The 25,313-nt window shown below is 41.2% G+C and overlaps 1 protein-coding gene across 1 annotated transcript in view; it reads right to left on the bottom strand.

Moving 5' to 3' along the window:
* Positions 1-25,313, bottom strand: part of rnd2 (Rho family GTPase 2) — a 46,587-nt gene that overhangs the window by 16,723 nt on the left and 4,551 nt on the right. Inside the window, exon 2 of the mRNA XM_060901887.1 lies at positions 24,541-24,628. Within this exon, the coding sequence (XP_060757870.1) occupies positions 24,541-24,628 (88 nt within the window). The remainder of the gene's footprint in view (positions 1-24,540; positions 24,629-25,313) is intronic.

The following is a 25,313-nucleotide window of genomic DNA, read 5'->3' as shown; positions in this document are numbered from 1 at the left end:
AATGTAATTATACCACCTTACAAGTGTGATGGAACTATCAACAGTGTGGCTATGAGTTTACTGAGATCCAAAAGCACAAATAGTTTATAGCCTCTGATCCAAATCAGAGGCTTAGAATCTGAGTCAAGGCCCAGGTCCAAAATGGTCAAGTCCAAATCTAAATCTCAGAACAAAAAGAGGTTGGCTGGGGAAGCCCAAGACAAGACTGTGACCCAGACTGACAGGCTCAGGGAACCAGCGGACCATTTGAACAAGTGACCCGTGTTTCCACTAGTCTGAGAGCCAAACTATTATGTGACGATATGTGAGAGATACCATTTTGAAACTACTAAAAACCTGCAAAACAACTTCCATCATCAAAAGTCAAATCCTTTAACGTCTATCTACATCATAAGTGTATCATCAGAAGCAACAAGTAATGCAAGAGGAGGTATACATTTTCCTTCACAAGTCTTTTATTGCTGTACTTGACTTACCTCCGAGTTATGACGTTTTTGATCTCCGTGTGTTCGAACAACAAATTCGGGGAAAAAAAAAAAAAAAACACGGATGCCTCCATGTCCGTCTTTTGTAAGAAAAGCTAGCTAGCTAACTCTTCTGAGTGATGAATATTTACCTCCTCAGTACAGCAAACTGTATAGTCAGTGTTAGAGTTAACAAGCTAATATGTTGTTTGATCTAAAACTAGTACTTGTATATACATAGTGGGAAGCCATGGCCTAATGATTAGAGAAGCAGCTTTGGGACCAAAAGGTTGCTGGTTTGAGTCCCTGGACCAGCAGGAATAGTTTAAGTGCCCTTAAACGGCACGGTGGTGTAGTGGTTAGCACGGTCGCCTCACAGCAAGAAGGTTCCGGGTTCGAACCCAGCGGCTGGCGAGGGCCTTTCTGTGTGGCGTTTGCATGTTCTCCCCGTGTCTGCGTGGGTTTCCTCCGGGTGCTCCGGTTTCCCCCACAGTCCAAAGACATGCAGTTAGGTTAACATGGGGCAGCCTTGGGCTGAGGTGCCCTTGTGGGCAGTGTGATGGAAGTGGGAAGCTGAGTGGGCAGCGCTCTAATGTGGCTGCCCACTGCTCTGGGTGTGTGTGCACGCGTTCACTGCTTCAGATGGGTTAAATGCAGAGGATGAATTTCACTGTGCTTGAAGTGTGCATGTGACAAATAAATGTTTCTTCTTCTTCTTGAGCAAGGCATCTAACCCCCAAATGCTCCCCAGGCTGCTCCGGGTATGTTGTACGTCGCTCTGGAGAAGAGCATCTGCTAAATGCCTGTAATGTAAATGTAATAACTCCTTTAAAAGGTAAGTAATGTTACTTTTTGACTGCAGATACTATGAGTTCAGGAGAGTAAGAAGGAAATGGGTACTGTAACCCCAGTGCCTACTGCGTGTAAACAGACACCACCTGCTGTGAACATGTGTCTTTGTGCTGGACATGAGAACAAGGTTCAGATTCACAAACAAGTATCACAGATATATACACATGCAAGAAGACATTGTGTGTGTGTGTGTGTGTGTGTGTGTGTGTGTGTGTGTGTGTGTGTGTGTGTGTGTGTGTGTGTGTGTGCGCACACGTGTGTGTGTGTGTGTGTGCACGTGCGTGTTGCCGTTAGAGCAATGGGGATGAAATAAAGTACATGGCTTTGCAGCAAGTTCCCTGAGCGAGGGGTCATTTTAATTCCACCTCGGGACAGACAGCTAAAGATGGATTGAGCGAGGGATAAAGTAAAGGAGAGAAGGTGACAATGGTGATTAGCACTGCAGCAGCAGGATAAGAGGTGGGAAGAGAGACGTGAGAAGTGGCATTTTTATGAAATGTTTTAACTTTTGCTTTTTCCCCACAAAACACTTGTGGTTCCCCCCCCACACACACAAACTATAAAGAGAGACGTCTGAGCATACACACACACACACACACACACACACTACAGTTAACATAAGTAAGCACAACTGTTTTTACACCTGAAATCAACACACATACACAAGAAGCTGTTCGATGGCTCATGACCTCCTCTTGTTCCTGTCTCGCCAACGCTAAGGTGTTACACCAAGCTGTAATTGGATTGTACTGTGGTTGGGTTGACACATTCCTGAGCTTCAAAGTGCATTACAATTTTTTTTCTTTCTTCAGAGTATATATTTTTACACAATTGCTTCCAGCACCATACACGTTATGGAAATAACATTAAATGTTCATCTTCAATACTTAAAGGGGAACAGAGGGCAATATATAGAGTAAATATAACAATAAAACACACATTAACGAACCTTATTCAAGACTTACAAAAGTTTTTTGTTCTAAGGTTGGAAAGTTATAGTGTTTTGAAAGTAGCTCGAGCAAACTATTTCCGCAGTTTGAACAGCCCGCCATGATATTAATTTTATCCAATCAGAATGCACGTTCATTTTCTCTGCGTAACACTCATGACGTATGTATGTGCCCAGTTGTGTTGGCTCATTGAGGTTGGGAATAGCACGTGTGAATCGGAAAGTAGGATGAATTGTAAGTGATCGGCTACACGATGCCACAGTGTGTTGCTTTCGGGTGTAATAACAGGACCGATGGAAAGCATAACGATCCTCCAGACGTGTCTTTTCACTCGTTTCCGCTGAAAAACACCAAGCGAGTTCGAGCTTTCTTCTCTTCTTTCGTCATCACCGGAGTCGAGAGTACCTCTCCTAGGTTCAAACTGGTACCCTTCTAAGCCATAGCCTGCTTGCAGTGTGTCTTGCGGGATCTCTTCGTATGATTCGACAGAGCTGTCGCTTTCACTTGATGCGCCCGACGCCATGATTACACGCTTCTCTCCTAGTGCAGTGGGTAGGGCTGACGTCACGGTCTTTTAAAAATGGCGACTCTTGTGCCGTTTAGCGTACCGACTATTATATTTACAATTACCAAGATATTTCGTTGTTTTCTAGTATATAAATTTGATAGAATACTTAAGAATACGTTACTTTGTCACAGCAAACTGTATATATTATATTTGGTACCCCTTTAACAATGAATGTCCCAGTGACCCAGTTGTATAAAATATATATTTCAGTGGCCACTTTATGAGAAACACCAATCCGCACAACATAGAAAATCATGTCGATACAGTTAATGTTTATGGCAACATGAACTGAACAAGAATCTGAGGTTATAGTTGGCACAGACTCTCTGAAACTAGACAGCTGAAGGTTGGAAAAACATTGCCTGCTCCTTCCCCCCCCCATCTTCATCTGTCCAGTTCTGATGAGCCTTTCCAGATTCCTGTTCTTGGCTGACAAGAGTGGAATGTGGTGTGGTCTTCTGCTGTTGTTGTAGCCCATGATCCAAATCAAGATTCTTCTGAGATGCTTTTCTACTCACCGTGGATGTAAAGAGTGGTTATTTGAGTTACTGTTCAATTCCTGTGAACTTAAACCAGTCTGGCTATTCTACTCGGACCTCTTTCATCAACATGGTGCGTCTGCTTGCAAAACTGCCACTCACTGAATGCATTTTGCTTTTCGCACAACTCCGTATAAGGTCTATAGACAGTTGTGTATGAAAATCCCAGGAGGAGATCAGTTTCTGAGATACTCTGGCTCCAACAACCATTCCATGGTCAAAATTACTGCCCAGGTGTTGCTAAGAAAGTGACCAGTGAATGTAATATGTTATCTATCTATCTCTCTCTCTCTCTCTCTCTCTCTCTCTCTCACACACACACACACACACAATCAATATGTACAGTAATTAGACACAATAGTAATAGGTTTTTCCTGATTGCAGCCCATTGTTTATCTCATCTCATCATCTCTAGCCGCTTTATCCTGTTCTACAGGGTCGCAGGCAAGCTGGAGCCTATCCCAGCTGACTACAGGCGAAAGGCAGGGTACACCCTGGACAAGTCGCCAGGTCATCACAGGGCTGACACATAGACACAGACAACCATTCACACTCACATTCACACCTACGGTCAATTTAGAGTCACCAGTTAACCTAACCTGCATGTCTTTGGACTGTGGGGGAAACCGGAGCACCCGAAGGAAACCCACGCGGACAACATGCAAACTCCGCACAAAAAGGCCCTCGCCGGCCACGGGGCTCGAACCCGGACCTTCTTGCTGTGAGGCGACAGCGCTAACCACTACAGCACCGTGCCGCGGCCCCCCCATTGTTTATATGATTATATAATGTTTAGCTTTTTCTGGGAATTGAATGTCCACCAAAAAATAAATATAATAATAATAATAATAATAATAATAATAATAATAATTTTGGGAGCATCTACCCCTCGAAAAGAAGACAAAATGCAACTTTTATATAAAATAAGAAAAAAATAAAGTTAAAAAAGTAATTTGGGTTTAGGTAGATATAGTGTTATTTAGTAACAGTATTATACAAGTTGCAAATAAAATAAATCTGTGTGTGCTCATAGGTGTGGGGAAAAAAATCTAATAAGAAATGGAGGAATGACAGGAAATAAAATCACCTTTTGTTTCAGATCTACAAGGACCTGTACTTTTTAACACTTAACTGACTTCATTACTCCCAACTAATCATAACATTAATATTGTCTCTGGAAAATACTGTATTTTAAAAGGTCTCTCTTATTTTGTTATACAAAATGAACCAATCATCTTGAAGGTCACTGCACTTGCAATTTAAAAGTGCAGTTTATAATTTTGACTGTTTCTAAATCTCAAAAGCATCTTCATTTTTCAAAATATACCTTCATAAAAATGTTTCTCTTAGCATTGCCTTGCACTAGCCCTCTCTCGTTTCTTCATTTAAGGCTTCGGTTTACATTTTCTCAGCCTGGAAATTATGTTGCATTTGACTTCAGGCTTTCTGACCTCTGACTATGACAAACCAAAGAAAATACCCCTTCAATTCAGAATTCCTACTCAAAAATTGGGAAGGTGTTCTCGACTCTGAGTCATGTCAACATGGCTGCTCACGTCGTCAACAGTAAATACATCTTTTATAGTAATTTTTTTTTTTTAGATCTATTACACTGATCATACAGTTCGTTGTTTTAAGAAAGTAAATATATCATAAACTCATTACCGCTAATGTTAGTTTGCTTAGCTTGTTGCTAACAAAACACATGCTTTCATGTAGATGGCCATGTTTTTTCCACTTTGTAGCTCAGATGCACTGATGTGAAAAATTATACTAGAGCCTGTTTCCCAGTATTGAGATCAAAATGCAGCATTAGCTGCAGTCTGCGTAAACAGAGTGGCTTAGTTCCACCCCTTCTGCTTAAGGTGGGGTTTACATTAGACCGTATCAGCGGATCATCAGATTAACGTTTTTAAAACGATTAGCGTGCACACAGCAACGCCAATACACGGATACGCTCGGCTCCGCAGGCATCCTGCGCTCCAAATCACTCCGCCCTGAACAGTGAGTGCCCTCTGGAGGGTGCGCACTCCGGCCCTGTGCAGCTCACAGAGCGCGCGAGTGAAGCGCACGAGCAGTGATTCGGGACTGAGCCGCTGTGTGTGTGATCCCAGTGCATATTGGGCATGCGCGTCACTTACCACTTGCAAGTGGAAGGATGGCAAGCCTAAAGACAATCATAACTACACAATAGGCAGTATTTGCATCAGTATTTGCAGTATTTTCATACTTTTATACTCTTTAATGAAAGGTGATACAAGGCGGAAGTCCGTGCCGTTTTTCAGCAGTTGCGTCACATGACCAACGCCAGCGAATCAGGAAGGTGGATGTCACAGTGACGTTGTCCAGTGACGACGCCAGCTAGAGCTCAGCACAGCGTATCCGCGTATTCTCAATGTTTACACAGCACCGGACCAGACACGATCTGGATTGAATACGTGGACCCTGGCGGATTCCCGTTTCCCGGCGTTTTAATGTAAACGGACAGTGCATCCGCGAAGAAAACGAGACAGATACGGTCTAATGTAAACTTGGCCTATAAGGCTCATGGGGTACATGTTGTTTCAACTGTGACTTTCGGTTGTTTAGGGAAATAAGCAAGCTTGCCAATATTTTCATTACAACTGCAATTTACCTGCAGTCAGGGTAAAGATCACTGGGATTCAGCTAAATGCACTGGGAGCACGGTGTTGGATAAAAGTTGCAACTCTATACTGTGACAGCTGACTTCTCAATGTGATTTTTTGTTGTTGTTGCTGTTTAGAAAAATGAAGTGGTGGGGTACAGGGTTTACATTGAACAAACCTCAGAGATAAAGTGAAAAAAACCGAGACGACATTGAGCTTTCTGTCTGAGCTACAGCGAACACAGAGAGAGAGACAGAGTTAAGTGCTTATCAGAGTGGTTTTCTGCTGGCATGTCCACATCGAGTAAGCCCCTGTGGAAAAGGTCTTGAGGATGGCAGACAGCAAGAGACTCAAAGAAACCATTAGAGGAGAAAGAAGAAAATAGTCAGGGAGGAAAGCGACATTTCATTGTTTTATCAGTTTGATGGCTCACTTTCCCATCTGTAAGACCCGAAACCGTTCATGCTGTGTGCATGTGTGTTTAAAGGGGACACAGATGTACTGTACATCTTTGTGCTCTCCCTGAGACAGCTCCAACACCCCGTGTATACACGTTATCCATGGATGATCCCAGCTGCTTCTTTTCCCAGTCCACATATTTGTGTTTGTGTGACTCATTGTTTCACCTTCTCCATTTCTGTTTTTATAATTGCACAGGGAGTTTGTCGTCATGCACAAAGCCAAACTTGTGTGTCACCACCTGAATGTGATAGAACGCAAAAGGGGCCAAAAATCTCACTCTGACTCATGCATACTACTCATGTACAAAATATAATAAATGATCTCTCTGTTCAAGATATCAGATTTGCTCTACTGAACAAGTAGTGACTTCAAAACCATTTAGTCAATATGAATACAGAAAAACTATCATTTAAACTCGCACATTAACCCTTTCACTACTGCGTAACTTTTTCCAGAAGGAGTTTCCCCTACTATAATGAGATCAGAGTAGTGGTCTGCTGTCGTGAAAGGGTTAATATACATACAGCAGGTGCACATTTATTTTGTCAGACAAAAGTGAAGATCAAAATATTTGCCAAGTGATCTTTTACCCCCACAATGAAAATTAAATAAAAACACATGTACTGCTCCTATGGCCACGTACTGTATACACTGCTGGCTAGACTTCATACCCGTGTCCTCTGATCCACATAGTCATGCTAACATTCAAATTTCCTGATTAAACAAACATGCTGTCACATTCAAAGGGCCTCATTTTCAAAGTTGTGTGTAAATGTTTGCGTGAGTAAAAGCAAACTAAAATTTTCCATTAGATTTACAAGTTTCAGAAATGCTGATTTTCTTCATCACTCGCATATGTTGATCACCCGTAAAGTGCAAAGAACATTCCTGGCATGGCTCATTTGCAAATAGTGACACCCACAAAACTCCATAAAAAGTTCAAGTGCACAGACAGCTGGAAGCACAAAATGAATGATTAGGGTAAAGGCTGAAAGACAGAAATGGAAGTTATTTTAACTGACTTCTACGCCAATAAAAATATTTAATATTATTAAAGTGTGCAGTCAAAAGTTTCGACACACCTTCTAATTCAATGTTTTTTCTTTGTTTTTATTATTTTTTACATTCTAAAAACAATGCTGAATGCATCAAAGCATATGGAACAGGTATATATATTATTTACCAGCTGGGAGGGCCGTATGGTGAAATAGCGTGACTGAGGTCTTGAAAGTACTGAGCGAGGCCCTCTGGGCCGAGGTCAGTATTCAAGGCCGAGATCGCGGTATTTCACCATACGGACCGATCTTAAGCTGGTAAATAATATATTTATTTTTTTCTTTACCAAATTCTAACAGAAAACAAGAGCGCCCGAAAGGAAAAACCGAGCCAAGCCGCCATTTTGAATCCTCATTCACGGCTGTAATGCAAATTGCTTCCTCCTCGGTATCCAAGTGCACTTCCATGGCAGGAAAAAACAAACAAACAAAAAAAACCTACATTTTGCCACCTATGTCGTCCCCTATTTATACAAAATTGAGTCATTCAGGATTCAGCCATGTTTTTGCTCGGCGTTAGCAAGTTAGAGGTTTTTAACTGTTTCCTGAAATGTTTTATTTTATTTCTTCTTCCTCAGGGTAGTAAAACTCGCTTTCACTGTGAAGACTGTCATTATCGCTATCCATGATGTAAAATTAATGCTATTTTCCTGAGAAATGTTGGCAAAAATTTAGAAGATTTTTGATAATCTTATAAATAAATCTTATAAAAAAAAGGTTGACAAAAAATGCTACCATGTTTGTTGTTGTGAACGAGCGAGTTCCGAACGAGCGAGTTCCAGAGGTCCGTAACCGGGGTCCGTACGGTAGGATACGGACCCGCTCACCAGCCAATCAGAGCGCAGGATTTGATGAAAACCACATCACGAAAAAAATTAATGGAATTATATGGTTAAAAACTTGTTCCATATTTGAGATTCTTCAAAGTAGCCACTGTTTACTTTGACGCTTTGCACACTATTGTCATTATCTTAACCAACTTCATGAGGTAGTCACCTGGAATGCTTTTTGGTTAGCAGGTGTGTCTCGTCAAAAGTTAATTAGTGCAATTTCTGGCCTTCTTAATGTATGAGATCAAACAGTAAATTAAAAAAAATACAGTAAATAGCCCTATTCCACAACTATCAATCAAAGTCCTTCCCACACGATATAGCGCATAGGGCGGCGCCAATCTCCGTTTCTGTAGCCCTCGACCTCTCGCCTATTACATAGCTAGGGTTACAGTGGGGGGCTAGTCCTCTGGTAACCACGAGAGTTTGACTCCCACTTGCATCTATATTGCAGCATGCCTTGCCAGATGGCAGTAGGTACTATTTTTATGATGGTCTTTGGTATGACCCGACCGTGAGTAGAACTCGCGATCTCCCGATCGAGAGGCGGACACACTAACCAGTAGGCCAACTCGTGGTGTCATTCCACAACTATAGTAATCCATATTATGTCAGGAACTGCTCAACTAAAAGAGAAACGACATCCATCATTACTGTTAATCATCACATGAAAGTCAGTCAATCCAGAAAATTTTAAGAACTTTGAATGTATCTTCAACTAAATAGGCGTGTTTAAACTTTTGACTGGAACTGTATAATAAGTGCATACTAAATCTTCCATCAGCTGAGGTATTTGTTTACAGCTTATTGCTATACACAGACAGACCGACCTGTCCTCCCTTTATACAGCGGCATTTCTTTTGTTATAACTGAATGATTAGTTTTATGCCTTGCGTTTTCTTGATGATCCTGTTATTCCCTAGTGAATTAGTATGAGGATGTTTTTGAGAAAGATTATACAGCACTTCTAGAAGAAGTTTCTCTGAAGAGAGTTGTCTGCTGAATGCTGTAAACACACGATACATAATACATTTATACTTGACAGTATATGAGGTGTGGCTATTAAATATTGAAACTCGGAAAACCATATGATAAACATTAACCGATAGGCAAGCATAAACATCCCCTAAAAGCTGTTTATAAAAGTGACAGTATGGAAGTATGCATCACTTCAAGTAGACGTAAAAATGGTCAGTTCAAAAATTGAGCAATGCATCAATTAGAAATTTTCGGTGAAAGTGAAGAAACAACACGCCAGTACAATCAGCGCTCTTCCCCCCTTCCCTAAAATTAAATCTGCACTCAAGGAGACCCATTTCGAGCCTGTTTGAGAAGTGAAGAAGAAAATGACAGAACTTCTGAGACAACTAACTGAAGAAGACCTACTGCACTGCTTTAATCAGTGGAAGTCCAGAGTGCAGCAGTGTGTAGTTGCAGAAGGAGAATATCCAACTTGATAAAAGAGTCCCATTGTTGATATTATTTGCAAACTTTCCTAAATGTAGTGCTCTTTTTCTGATTAAAAAAAGTTCCATCCTTCCAGAAGGGGCAGCACGGTGGTGTAGTGGTTAGCGCTGTCGCCTCACAGCAAGAAGGTCCGGGTTCGAGCCCCGTGGCCAGCGAGGGCCTTTCTGTGCGGAGTTTGCATGTTCTCCCCGTGTCCGCGTGGGTTTCCTCCGGGTGCTCCGGTTTCCCCCACAGTCCAAAGACATGCAGGTTAGGTTAACTGGTGACTCTAAATCAGACCTGGGCATTTTCCGGCCCGCGGGCCGCATCCGGCCCTTTGGTTCATTCTGACCGGCCCGCGTAAGGTTAATTAGAAATTACAAAATAAACGTATTTTCTAATTTTACCTCATGCATGGACTGAATATGCATTGCTTTTATTTTGAAGTTGTGTTCGACAAAAACGCAATGCGCGCGACATGAACATGACACGAAATCCCACGAAACCTAATCCCGCGATAACTACTTCCGTAATTTGTCCAGACCAACCACAAACTTGTACGTCATCCTTCAAACGGTCCAGCCAATCACATAGTGTGATGTCACCAGCAAGCGCCGGAGCCCGAGCCAATCTGTAGATCTGATTTCTACACCGAATGGACTGATGATCATCTGTCAGCTGTGCTTCGCATCTCCACCTCAGGCATTCAACCTGACTTTGATGCACTCGTTAAAGACCGACAGAGACTAGATTTCTCTCACTGAACAAATAAAAAACACCAAATGAGGTGATTAGACTACAAATGTGGGCATCATAATATGATGTATCTTGTTTGATATTTGGAGTAGGACAATATTGTGATGTCTTTATTGTGTTTTGGGGTGAATGTGACTGAAAAAAAAAGGTACAAACGTTCACATTTTGTTAACCATTGTTTGGGGAAATTTGATTGAATAAATGACATTTTTTGTAAGGCAACCTCGTTTTTTCCATACTCTTACCAGTCTTAGCAGCTTGTAAAAACAATGATATTTATTGCTTTATATAAAGAAATACAATTAATATTATGCATAATTTAGTTCAGCCTTTTGGTCCGGCCCTCCACAAAATTCTGTTTCTCATGTGGCCCCATGGAAAAAATAATTGCCCACCCCTGCTCTAAATTGACCGTAGGTGTGAATGTGAGTGTGAATGGCTGTCTATGTGTCAGCCCTGTGATGACCTGGTGACTTGTCCAGGGTGTACCCCACCTTTCACCCGTAGTCAGCTGGGATAGGCTCCAGCTTGCCTGCAACCCTGTAGAAGGATAAAGCGGCTAGAGATAATGAGATGAGATCCTTCCAGAAAAAGCCTCACACATTTTGCACTATCTGTGTAAACTAACAATGCTAGACAGCTAGAACTAGCATACAAACTAGCATGAAACCACCTAAGTGTTTATCTGTTCAATTTGCGGCTGGTTTTTTCCCCATTTTAATTCAACCAAACGAATAAAAACAGGACCCAAGACTAAATCTATATCCAAACCTCACAAAATATACATCATTGGGACTTCTCTTCCCTCCATTCAGGACATTGCACCAAGGCGTTGCATGTCTTGAGCCAGAAACATCAGTGACCCCTCACACACTCACTATTGAGGTATTTTACCTGACGTCACAGGGTCACGTGACGTCCCGGTGTCCGCCATTTTGGACGGCAAGCTAGCTAATGTCAACATCATAGTACCTAGTATGTTGCTGTAGCAACGTTTACGTTCAGTCATTTGGATGACTGTTAAAACCTTTCAGTCTCAAGTTTTTCCTTTACTGTATTTACTAGTTTACTGAGCCAGCTAGCCCCGGAGCGCTAGCTAGCGCCGGCCAGCCCCGGAGCGCTAGCTAGCGCCGGCCAGCCCCGGAGCGCTAGCTAGCGCCGGCCAGCCCCGGAGCGCTAGCTAGCGCCGGCCAGCCCCGGAGCGCTAGCTAGCGCCGGCCAGCCCCGGAGCGCTAGCTAGCGCCGGCCAGCCCCGGAGCGCTAGCTAGCGCCGGCCAGCCCCGGAGCGCTAGCTAGCGCCGGCCAGCCCCGGAGCGCTAGCTAGCGCCGGCCAGCCCCGGAGCGCGCTCAGTAAACTAGTAAATACAGTAAAGGAAAAACTTATAACGGGCCATGTCTCAACAGACTAAGAAGTTATTTCAATGACATTTAATAACATTTTGTTTATCCTGAGGACCGAAAGTAAATGAAAATGTGAACAAATCTTAGCTGTCAGTGAACAGTCCTGGTGGAAGCAGGTAAACGTCGTTCTCTAAGCCTGCTAACCTCAATTTTTGCAAATACCTCTCCCTCTGCTCGCCCTGTAAATGCCCTACGTCGCTGGATAGTGAAGGTGTTTTCTGCATCTCGCTCCTTTTTCTTTTATGTTTTTCGTTTGTCGCCTTTCTCGCATTCAAACTGATTCGAGCCGTGCCGTCCAAAATGGCAGCATCACATGACTTAGTCACGTGAGTGAAATACCTCAATAGACTGTTCTCCCTTCTGGCCTCTGCAAAGAGGTTCCGCAGCATTAGGTGCAGGACCACCAGACTGCTGAACTCCAAACCCAAACTCTAAACTTCTATTTATAACTTGAACATTCCCAATTCCACAGGTCACTTTATACCATTGCACTTTATAATATTTTTGCTGCTGCATAATTTAATTTAATACACTTCATATTTATTTCTGTGCTGAGCCAAATTGCAATGAAATTTCGTTCGGTGTACACTTGTTGCATACTGAATGACAAAGGTTGTCCAAGTCTAAAAATTTAAGTGTCTCACCTGTGAAAGAATCTGCTTACTAGCTAGGTCACAGGGTTAAATGTTAGCACTTAGCATTATCACATGCACATTTTCTCCAGTTTTAAGTGTTCTTGAAAGCAGAAATATTTTCCGGGCTCAAACTGAGTAGCGTATACATTATATTATTTTGGACAAACTGGAGGGGAAAATGCTTTTTTAGCATGCAGGTCAGGGACACCTCGGCTCATACTGAAATACTCCTTTTCCTGTCCTGTTTCTGTCAGAAACCATTTACTTGCTAGGAGACGTCGCTAATGTTAGTGTTTAGCCCCAATACAGACACCTGTATGATATCTCAAGTTTGACATGTTATTGAAAGCTTTCTTTTTTAAGGGCTCAAACTATGCAGCATATAATAGACATTATTTTTGCAAAGTCTAGAGAGGGAAAATGCTTTTTCGGTTTGCAGTCAGGGACAGTTCGCCTCTACTGAGTCACTGAAATCCTGCATCAACTCCTCCATTTCAGCTGCCGTCAACCTCAATGCAACTGATTGGCAAATGTTTGACTGGTAGACTAATGCATGACCTTGTTCTCAATAAACTGAGATGTGACGATATGACAGGAGACTGAGAACTAAAATAAATAAAAGGCTCTTCAGTGAAAAACATCTATTAAAGCAAACAGAAGAAAGAACTTGATGGAGGAACATAGCTTAGATGTATTAAATGAAGTAAAAGTCTCAAGGGAGAATGTCAAGTAAGCCCATTAAACATACTCTTCAAACAGTACAATTCACTAATTTAAAGAAAAGGTTAATTAAGTAAAACGTCAACAAGAAAATACAGCATGTTGCTACCCACCCATGGTAATATACAAGTAAAACTTTAAAGTTGTGATGTTGGCTTAAACCAGTTCTCATGAATACTGTTCTTTCAGTGCCTATGCGTCAATCCTGCTAATGAATTGTTTGTGTGCACGCGCGTACAAGATGCCATTATAGATTCAAATACAAGCATGAATGTGTCACTCTGATTAGCTTAGCTGCAATGAGTACGCCCTCACATCTCATCAGTACATAGAGACACAAAAATAGGCTGTATGCGTGTGTATGCATGATTGTACATGTTTGAGTCTTATGAGGTGTCATTACTAATTGTCGTAGGTTCAGCTTTAAGCATGAAAATGCCAGTTTTCTTAGCCAAACCATAAAAGCACACACGCACACCCCGCAGAAGCACACTTCATCATCATCACAGATACAGCACGTCTAACATGAGGTGTGATTGCTGCACTCATGTTACAAAATCAGAACAAGCTCCTGATACATCCTGTTTTCAAACACCCAGTCATATTATACAATTACACCAGTCATTTTCAACTTACTCAACGTATTCTTCTGGTGCATGTGTAATTGTGCACCGTGGACAATAATCTAGATTCTCTCAATGGGGGGGGTGGGGGGGGGGGCAGAAAACCTATTTTCTCATAATTCACTTATACCGTATATGGAACCTTTGGTGCAGTCGGGGCTGGACTTATACAGGGTCTAACAGCTCAGGGTCCCCCAAATTAATCAAATCTATGAATAAATATTTAGGATTTCTGTCCAGTGATCAGAATATTTTCAAAGAAATATTACCATTGTTCAATATCAAATACTTTGTTTAAAGATGTGCTGAAAAAAAACCCAACATCTTAGCAAGTGAAAAGATCTTGAATGTAGTCAAATTGATCTTGCATTCTAATAGTCTTGTTCTATTGGCAAATAATGTTTAATATTTTAAGCATTTATATAAAAAGAAGCAAAATTATCTGCCAATAAATTAAGAAAATGTAAAACTTGAAATTGGTTAAAAATGAGTAGAAATAGGTTTAATATCCTTATTTGTTTTTATTATGTAATCTTATTAACTAAAAAAAAATTGACTTTAAAATTTGTGTGTTTACTGGTTTTGACAAGTTGACAGCTGGAAGGAACATGAATACATCACATGGGCTTTTAATATTAGCGCGCTAATGGTCATCATTTCACATAAAAAAAAATATGATAGTGAAGTGATTTTACAAGGACTTTGCTATAAATACAGTACTGTGCAAAAGTCTCCGGCGCATGTAAAGAAATGCTGTAGACCAAAAATGGCTTAAAAAAATACTATCAAGAGCAGTAAGCAATAATAAATGAAGCAAAGTCAATATTTGGTGTGAGACGACCCTTTGCTTTAAAAAATTTTTTAAATAGTAGTCCCAGGTACGAGTGCGGAAATGAGCTGTAGATTTTACTGAGCATCTTACAGAACCAGCCACAGTTCTTCTGGACACTTTGACTGTCACACTCGCTTCTTAATTTTGCGCCAAAACCCAGTAGCCTTCATTATGTTTCCTTTTTTAACCTGAAATGTGGTTTCTTATGTAATATGTTGCTCAGATTTAATTTTGTGCTGGAGAACAAACCTTTGGAACTCAAATGTTTTTGTACTGACTCAATAATGTAGAAGTCCATCCATCCATTATCTGTAACCGTTTATCCTGTACAGGGTCGCAGGCAAGCTGGAGCCTCTCAGCTGACTATGGGCGAGAGGCGGGGTACACCAGGGGTCTTCAATCCTATCCGCAAAGGGCCGGTGTAGCTGCAGGCTTTCATTACAGCCAAATTGGAGGCTCACTTGATTGTTGACTGGAGACGAGGGTGAAATGATTAAACAAGTGAAATCAGGTGTAGCTCCTGCTTGGTTGGAATGAAAGCCTGCAGCCACACTGGCCCTTTGTGGATAGGATTGAAGACCCCTGGGGTACACCCTGGACAAGTCGCCAGGTCATCGCAGGGCTGACGCATAGAGATAAACAACCATTCACACTCACATTCACACCTACAGTCAATTTAGAGCCACCAATTAACCTAACCTGCATGTCTTTAGACTGTGGGGGAAACCGGAGCACCCATTGAACATGCAAACTCGACACAGAAAGGCCCTCGTTGGCCACTGGGCTCAATCCCAGGACCTTCTTGCTGTGAGACGACAGTGCTAACCACTACACCACCGTGCCTCCCTAATGTAGAAGTCATAAAATAGAAATCTATAACAAAGTTTGTATGAAAAAAACAAAAACCAGAGTGCCTAAGACTTTTGCATAGTACTGTATATCCTGATAACTTAAAACAAAAACAAAAAATATCTAAACACTGACATCTGTACTATATTTTAGTGCTTTTGTCTGGACTACCTTTGTCATGGCTTCTGTTCAATGTGGCACAATGTGGCCACCTGATAATAGAGGTTTGTTTTGGCTGGATGCAGTGTGTAATTTTAGTTTCCTATTCAGACATTTTAGATCGATAACAGTATGTTAACCTAAGACTACATGTTTTTAATATGACATAAAAAAGGAGAACTAACTGATTTAAAAGTTAGAACATTTTCTCTGAATTTACTCAGAGTATCAGTGTCACTTAGCCCATGTTTACATTAGACCGTATCAGCGGATCATCAGATTAACGTTTTTAAAACGATTAGTATGCACACAGCAACACCAATACACGATTTGCGTGCACACAGCAATACCAATACACGGATACGCTCGGCTCCGCAGGCATCCTGCGCTCCAAATCACTCCGCCCTGAACAGCGAGTGCCCTCTGGAGGGTGCGCACTCCGGCCTTGCGCAGCTCACAGAGCGCGCGAGTGAAGTGAACAAGCTGTGATTCGGGACTGAGCCGCTGTGTGTGTGATCCCAGCGCATATCACTTACCACTTGCAAGTGGAAGGATGGCAAGCCTAAAGACAATCATAACTACACAATGGGCAGTATTTGCATCAGCATTTGCAGTATTTTCATACTTTTATACTCTTTAATGAAAGGTGATACAAGGCGGAAGTCCGCGCCGTTTTTCAGCAGTCGCGTCACATGACCAACGCCAGCGAATCAGGAAGGTGGATGTCACAGTGACGTTGTCCAATGAGACGCCAGCTAGAGCTCAGCACAGCGTATCCGCATATTCTGAATGTTTACACAGCACCGGAGCTGACACGATCTGGATTGAATACGTGGACGCTGGCGGATTCCCGTTTCCCGGCGTTTCCAGGCGGTTTAATGTAAACGGACAGTGCATCCGCGAAGAAAACGAGACAGATACGGTCTAATGTAAACGTAGCCTTAAAGACCATCACTAAAGTGCAACAAAAAGGAAAGGTGTTAAAAAAAAGTTCATACTGCGAACCGCCTGATTATGAAATGCAAACCACTCCAACCAACTACTGCACACAGACGAACTGACTGGATGAACTTTTCAGTTGGAAAGAATTAAAACGCATCACTAGAACAGTGATTCGTTATACAACAGCATATAACACCCACTCGTTGGGAATATTTAACCTCATATTTGTGTTGAGCATGTAATGGATTCTGAAATCATTAACTGATATTAATAGGGAACTAGAAAAATGGTAAATCTGATACAAGTAATGCATGAGAGTGGCTGAGTAGTTGCTATTATCAATACATTGCTAATATCATCAAAATCAAATCAAAGTCCTTCCGACGCCATGTGGTGCTTAGGGCAGCGCCAATCCCCGTTTCCGTAGCCCTCAGCCTCTTGCCTATTACATAGCTAGGGTTACAGTGGGGGATAGTCCTCTGGTAACCGCGAGAGTTTGACTCCCCACTCGCATCTGTATTGCAGCATGCCTTGCCAGATGGCAGTAGGTACCATTTTAATGATGGTCTTTGGTATGACCCGACCGTGAGTAGAACTTGTGATCTCCCGATCAAGAGGCGGACACGCCAACCACTAGGCCAACTCGCGGTCCTGCTAATCACATAACATATTATAATAGCTACAATTTTGTGTTGTAGTTGATGGTTGATTTTTGTTGATAAAACATTTTAAAAAAACAGATGATATGAGAGCATAATTATAACCTTTGCACTCAAACAATAAAAGTATTGAGACAGACCAGACAAAGTCCTACAAAGCGGTTTTATGCAACTTTTCATCACTGGTGCAATGCAGTAAAAAATAATTCCAGCTCTTTACACTTTGCCAGAGGTTTTGTGGCATCAATGCACCAAAAGCCTAACACAGGTTAGTAACCAGCATGTATACCATATATTACAGAAGACAGTCCCATTTCTGAAAAAGATGCATTTCGGAGAAAGAGAGCTTAACAGACTGAAATCTATCCAAGTGTTTTATAAAACCAATTGGAATCCAATAAGTGCCCTTAGACCGCCATTATAAGTGAATTTTAAATAAACATCTATTTCATTCTTTTGTTAACATAGGGAAATTCTTGTCTGTGGCAATCAACCATTCGCTATACAGTAGATAGGTCTCATAGATTAGGTTTAAAAAAAGAAAAGAAAAACTGGAGTGTTCCTTTTAGCATAAAGCCAGAGAATCACAGAAAAATAAAGCTCTAAAAATGAAAAGCAAAGTCATGATGAAGTAGGGAGGAACCAGGAGCTCAAAATAAAAGGTCAGATAGTGCTTGGGAAACCAGACTTTCTGCCCAGTAAAGCAGAGAAGTAATCTGGAAGACATAAACAATCTCCAGTGAGAGAGGGGAAGACAGGAAGTGAGACAGACTAGCCTCATCACTCAGCTGCTTTAACAGGAAAACATTTGCTCTCAAATAGTTATGACTCGCAACTCAAAACCTGGCACATGGGGACCTCATTAGCATGTGACAACCACTTGTTAATTGTTGCCCTGATTCTCCAGATGGTCAGCACGGTCAAAACAACACACACACACACACACACACACACACACACACACACACACACTAAATAGTGCATAAATGGTGTACCTTTGTGTACTTTTCTTTTTATGTGACTCAAATATACTATAATCACCCTAATCAACTAGTTTGAGTGAGTAATTTTTTAAATTCTTATTCAAACACCAATTTATACTTGACCTTCACTGCAAAAAAATTGAAAACTGAATTTGAGGAGAAAATTATTTCATACTAGCAAAATTATCTTGCTGCATGGACAGATAATTTTACTTGACAAGACATCTTGGAATAAGTTGGTTACAATCCAGAACTAGTTTTAATTATCTCAGGGTTGGTGTCTTGTATTCTTCTAATAGGAAATGCTCGATCATCTCATCTCATTATCTCTAGCTGCTTTATCCTGTTCTACAGGGTCGCAGGCAAGCTGGAGCCTATCCCAGCTGACTACGGGCGAAAGGCGGGGTACACCCTGGACAAGTCGCCAGGTCATCACAAGGCTGACACATAGACACAGACAACCATTCACGCTCACATTCACACCTACGGTCAATTTAGAGTCACCAGTTAACCTAACCTGCATGTCTTTGGACTGTGGGGGAAACCGGAGCACCCGGAGGAAACCCACGGGGAGAACATGCAAACTCCACACAGAAAGGCCCTCGCTGGCCACGGGGCTCGAACCTGGACCCTCTTGCTGTGAGGCGACAGCGCTAACCACTACACCACCGTGCCGCCCAATGCTCGATCATATTCAAGATATTCTAACTTGCTAAGATGATATTTTTAGCAGCGTTCAATTTGTCAAAATGTGAATTTATACTATGTCATGGCACCTTGTAGAAGCTAGCACACTAACTTTGCCCAAATTTTTCAGTAGGTCTTTACTAATATTACAGCTCTTTTCAACTTTTTTTTTTTAGTATTTTATATTTTACAGCTTCCAGCACTGCCTTATGGAACCCCGCCTTTAATCTGACAGTGTTGATGAGGACTCGCATAGTGAACACAGAATTCAAAGCCATTTACCGCACACTGTCACATAGCCTATTTGTTTTAGGCTTAGCAAAATCTGGGCACTACCCAAGCCTACCTACTTGTTTTGAAAACTACCAAGTCCATTCCCAAGCCCTAAAGTAGAAAGATTTATCCTCTAACAGACTGCTCCCAGGAGAGAACCACAGAACCAGTTTTCCCATGGCAAAAAAAAAAAAAGAGAGCATAAGGAGGGGAATCAGAGCAACATTATTACAGGGTGAGGAAATACCCCACTGGCCTTAAATGAGAGTTTTATATGTCACAGTCACTGAGAAACTTCTAAATGTCAGGACAAGTGTGTGAGCAGCCTTCCAATTTAACAACCTGCGTGCCAAGATCGCTTCTGACAAACCCATCCACACACACACACACACACACACACACACACCATAAAGAGCTATTGTGAAGTGTTCACAGTGTGCACCTTACAGACTCTCCTGTGGTTCTTGTTAACACACCAACATGTTGGCAATTATAGGTTGGGGGACCTGAATGAATCCATAAAGCCACATTTCATAATGAAAAAAAAAGGTCTATTTAAGAGCAATAATAAAAACGACCCAGCTCATTATAGCTGTTTACTGCTGTTGGTAGAGTTAGCCAGTTTCCAAGCATAAAGGGATGTAAGAGTGCTTCCAGAATGCATTTTTTTCCAGAAAACATTTTCAAAAAGCTCTCCGCAATTAATTAGACTCAACTGCGGGAAGAAACATTTAAGTAACATTTAATTAACATTTAAGCCTTAGAACCACACAGGTGCTGTAGGGTTAAAAATAAATAAACAGGGGAAAAAAAATTAAATCATGCTTAACCTGTTCAGCTCATATACTTACTCTAATGTTGAGTCTCAGGTTCTCACACTCTTACATTTCGCTGAAAGGTTTCTTTTCACTGAGAAGTTGACTAGTGGGTAAACAGTTTCAGAGTGACACAATAGAATAGTATTTGTCCTATCAATGGGAGATCACAAGTTGGCAAAATTGGCCATGTTACCTGGGTAGGAGGGACGATATACTCGCTCTCCCCGGTCAATCACGGGCATCTGTGAGCTCATGTATAGTACCAGTCAAACGTTTGGACACACCTTCTAATTCAACATTTTTTCTTTATTTTTCTTAATTAAAAGACACTATGTCTTAAAGTAATGATGGATGTCGTTTCTCTTTACTTAATTGAGCAGTTCCTGACATAATACGGATTACTACAGTTGTGGAATAGGGTTATTTACTGTATTTTTATTATTTACTATTTGATCTCAAATGCGGGCAGCACGGTGGTGTAGTGGTTAGCGCTGTCGCCTCACAGCAAGAAGGTCCTGGGTTCGAGCCCCGGGGCCGGCGAGGGCCTTTCTGTGCGGAGTTTGCATGTTCTCCCCGTGTCCGCGTGGGTTTCCTCCGGGTGCTCCGGTTTCCCCCACAGTCCAAAGACATGCAGGTTAGGTTAACTGGTGACTCTAAATTGACCGTAGGTGTGAATGTGAGTGTGAATGGTTGTCTGTGTCTATGTGTCAGCCCTGTGATGACCTGGCGACTTGTCCAGGGTGTACCCCGCCTCCCGTCCATAGTCAGCTGGGAAAGGCTCCAGCTTGCCTGCGACCCTGTAGAAGGATAAAGCGGCTAGAGATAATGAGATGAGATCTCAAATGCATTAAGAAGGCAAGAAATTGCACTAATTAACTTTTGGCGAGGCACGCCTGTTAACCGAAAAGCATTCCAGGTGACTCCCTCATAAAGCTGGTTAAGATAATGCCAATAGTGTGCAAAATGTCATCAAGGTAAACGGTGGCTACTTTGAAGAATCTAAAATACAAAACAAGTTTTTAACCACATAATTCCATATTTGTTCCATATGTTATTTCATAGTTTTGATGTCTTTGGTATTGTTCTACAACGTAGAAAATAGTCAAATGTGTCCAAACTATTTTTTAATCTGTTACTGTATGTGGAAGAGGGTACATAGTGCTTTTCTCCAAATGTTTTCTGATGGCCTGTGGCGCAACGTGTGGCTGGCTTCACGTGTCTCAGGAAGCATTTGTTAGCCTTCAACCTCCCTATATATCAGGGAGAACTGATTGTCGAGTGAAATTCACAAGTGACCAAATTGGATCATGCTTTTTACTGGCAATACCATTCTGAGGCAAAAGAAATAGATCAGGAAAAACCTGATCAATGAAATCAGTTGGTCTGAATGAGTTACTTCAGCAGGTGGCATGACATGCATGTTCTATTAAACAGCCAACACCCTTTTAACTTGCAGGAAACAGACACTTTACAAAACTAGATGGTTATCATGGGAGCACGTACACACATGCACGCACACACAGAGGATGTTACACGGTGGCACGAAGATATGAAATTTATCTTTAAGTGGTGAATGAATACATTGCAAGTGAGCAAAGAGAACAAGTGATATTTTTCAACACGAGAAGAGCCACCCAAAAAAAAATTTTAATACACAAGTTAAATCAAAAGAATTTTAATTTTGAACCGGTTTGCCATTTTGACAGCACGCATCCAGTCAGTGGGAAAACACTGGGAGTGATGTCATTGGAGTAAAATGTGTCATTCAGATCGGCAATCTATTTCATATGAAAAATGGGAGTTTTTCAACACGAGAAGATAAACTTCATATCTTCAAGTCAACGTGTGATTTTCTTTTTATTATATAGACACATTCACAAACAAAAAGTACCCAAATTTATCAAAATCACTGATATCCTCATGAGTGACATATTGAGAAATATATGATGGTTGCCGTTCTCGATGTCCCGGATGTAGTTTGTATGAAAAATATGAGTGGGGTATTTGTCAATAAAACACTAGAATCATTCATTGAAAAAAATTTATATTTTATGTGCGCACACACATACACATATATGAGTGATTCCACGCTTATGGGTACTGAAATGGGGACATGAACTTATTTTTAAAAATTCACCTAAAACCATTTCTTTTTTTTACCATCAGGTCACAAAACATGTAATCTTTAATGAATGATATGTTAAAAGATAACTTTAATTTTCTGAGATGTAATAAAAACATATTTATATGCCAAAGTCAGAACGTAACAGAAGTGTTGTGGACATATATATTCTCAATTTTAACAATGTAGAATTACTTTTTGAAACATAGGAAGGTGATGTTTTAGCAAATATAATTAATAAACATGTGTAGTAGAATAAACATACACATTCTTTCAATAAGATTAACATGGTATATAGCTAGATTGTAATTAATTTGTAACAGACGCGAGATGGACAATCGTAACAGAAGTAATGTAACAGACATCATTTTGGAACTCATAGGCTTGAGTTGGGCACATAAATGTTTTTATTACATCTCAGAAAATTAAAGTTATCTTTTAACATATCATTCATTAAAGATTACATGTTTTGTGACCTGATGGTAAAAAAAGAAATGGTTTTAGGTGAATAAGTTCATGTCCCCCGGGCGGCACGGTGGTGTAGTGGTTAGCGCTGTCGCCTCACAGCAAGAAGGTCCTGGGTTCGAGCCCCGGGGCCGGCGAGGGCCTTTCTGTGTGGAGTTTGCATGTTCTCCCCGTGTCCGCGTGGGTTTCCTCCGGGTGCTCCGGTTTCCCCCACAGTCCAAAGACATGCAGGTTAGGTTAACTGGTGACTCTAAATTGACCGTAGGTGTGAATGTGAGTGTGAATGGTTGTCTGTGTCTATGTGTTCAGCCCTGTGATGACCTGGCGACTTGTCCAGGGTGTACCCCGTCTTTCGCCCGTAGTCAGCTGGGATAGGCTCCAGCTTGCCTGCGACCCTGTAGAAGGATAAAGCGGCTAGAGATGATGAGATGAGAAGTTCATGTCCCCGTTTCAGTACCCATAAGCGTGGAATCACTCATATAAAAAATATGTCACGCCACAAGATTTTTGTTGCAGATGCTCTGTTTACAGAATGCGTAGAAACGGCATTGAAAAGCACCGTAAAAAGTGGTAAATGTATCCTGTAGGGGTGCTATTGAGGTGATTATTTGTTGATTGTTACTCAATCAGCAAGTGAAAATGGTGCAAAATAATCACAGGCTTTTCAACACTGTTTCAACACATTGAGTGCGTTTACATGCACATAGAGAAAATCGAATTTCTGCCGTTGCTCGACTGAAATCGAAGTTCTAAATGCCATGGAAACACCTTAGCTCGGCTAGGCCTAGGCGCGACACACATTTTTATATATATTCGTTGAGACCAGGAACATGTTCACATTTTCTCACACAGAGTTGGAAGAAGAAACATGTTCATGTAATCATTAAACAATATAAAATGTTCTAAGCCTGAGCATTTGATTAATGCGTGGCTGGTCTGCTTTAAGAGTGGACATGAGAGCTTTGTTTAATAATGTCTCACCAATTCAGATGTTCTGCATTAACAACAGAAGTTGTTAGTTGAATAAAAGATGGTCTCAAAAGTTTTAACTCTACTTAAACCTTTGTATTCAAAGAAGAGTTCTTTAATTGTGTGCATTCTCTGCGTTCCCTCATTTTGGATTCAGTTTCCGGTAAATTCCTTTACTGAAAGATTTCAGATTTAAAAGATTTCTTTTAGTAAAATAAATAGTCTGAATGAGTAAAGTACAATCATTATATCTTGACTACTGAGGTTCAGTTTGTTTAAGTATTAAGCAATAAAGATTCAAGGCTTAATATAATTACCGGTAAGTATTTTTAAACCACCACAAAATCAACACATCTAACTTAGAGTCAGAAAATATATGTAATATTCAAAAGTCAAATCATTCCACTGTTAACCAAGCTGTCATAATTCTTTTTTCTTGGTTTCCAAACAGTTTGGACCAGTTGTTCATTTTGCTCAAATACTTTTGACCCCATCATCACTAGTGTATGGTTAAAGGTCACTGAACCGGAGTTCACGACTCCTGCCAGTTTAGTCATACACATACTCATGGGTTATCACAGGCTATGGGAATAGATTTATTGCACCAATGGCATGAACTATTCTCTTACAAGCATTTTATCTCAACCAAGAACAAGCAAAAGAACCTGTCATCACTAGCATGTCATCCATCTGTCTATTCACCCATCCATGCATGGAACCCAAATACACTCACACATACAGAGACTTTGAGCTTCAGCTAAGACTTTACAGCTTCAGACCAGTTCAAACCAATCTCTGTGATGGCTTACAGCTTTGCATTAGGGCTCATCAACTGTCAGAAGGACCGCACTCACCTGATGTGTCCCACATGTTCAGCTCAATCCGGTGTTTGTCGATCTCAAAGCTTGCTGTGTAGTTTTCAAACACAGTGGGCACATAGCTCTGCAAAGACAAATGAGTAGTATAATCTCAGCTACGCCTAAAACCCAAGTACTTTTCTATACAGTCTTTCTATTCACAGGTTTCTTTATCTATAATAATAATAATAATAATAATAAAGTGAATTGTGTGTGTGTGGCCATGTAGAGAACGTAAGGTGAACGTTAGCATTTGGTTCTCTAAAGGTTAGAACCTTTAGAGAACCAAATGCTAACGTTCACCTTACGTCTCTGTTACTAGGGGTAACTCTGGAAAGATGAAGGATCAGACTGACCCACAAACACTGAAGCAAATGTTCAAATGACTTTATGCCTTACCTTCACCAAGGAGGTTATGTTTTCGGTGTGGCTTGTTTATCTGACTTTAAGCAGGATTGCGCAAAACCTATCAACCCGATTTCCATGAAAGTTAGTGGAAGAGTGTAGGGCCAAAGAAGAACCCATTAAATTCTGGACCAGATTCAATTCATGGGGCGGATCCATGAATTTAGTTTCCTCTCCACTAACGTTGTGAGATATGGCATCTGTCCTTGGCAGAAGTCTGCACTCAACAATGCCATACATCTTAAAATCCAGGTGATGGCAGTCAAGTTCAATAGGTGACAAAACATAACTAATGTAGAAACACGGGCGGCATGGTGGGGTAGTGGTTAGCGCTGTCGCCTCACAGCAAGAAAGTCCAGGTTCGA

Source organism: Neoarius graeffei, chromosome 20 (genome assembly GCF_027579695.1).
Source record: "Neoarius graeffei isolate fNeoGra1 chromosome 20, fNeoGra1.pri, whole genome shotgun sequence".
NCBI classification, from domain to species: Eukaryota; Metazoa; Chordata; class Actinopteri; order Siluriformes; family Ariidae; genus Neoarius; species Neoarius graeffei.
The sequence above is the reverse complement of the archived record's forward strand: the minus strand, read 5'-3'. Positions and strand labels throughout refer to the sequence as shown.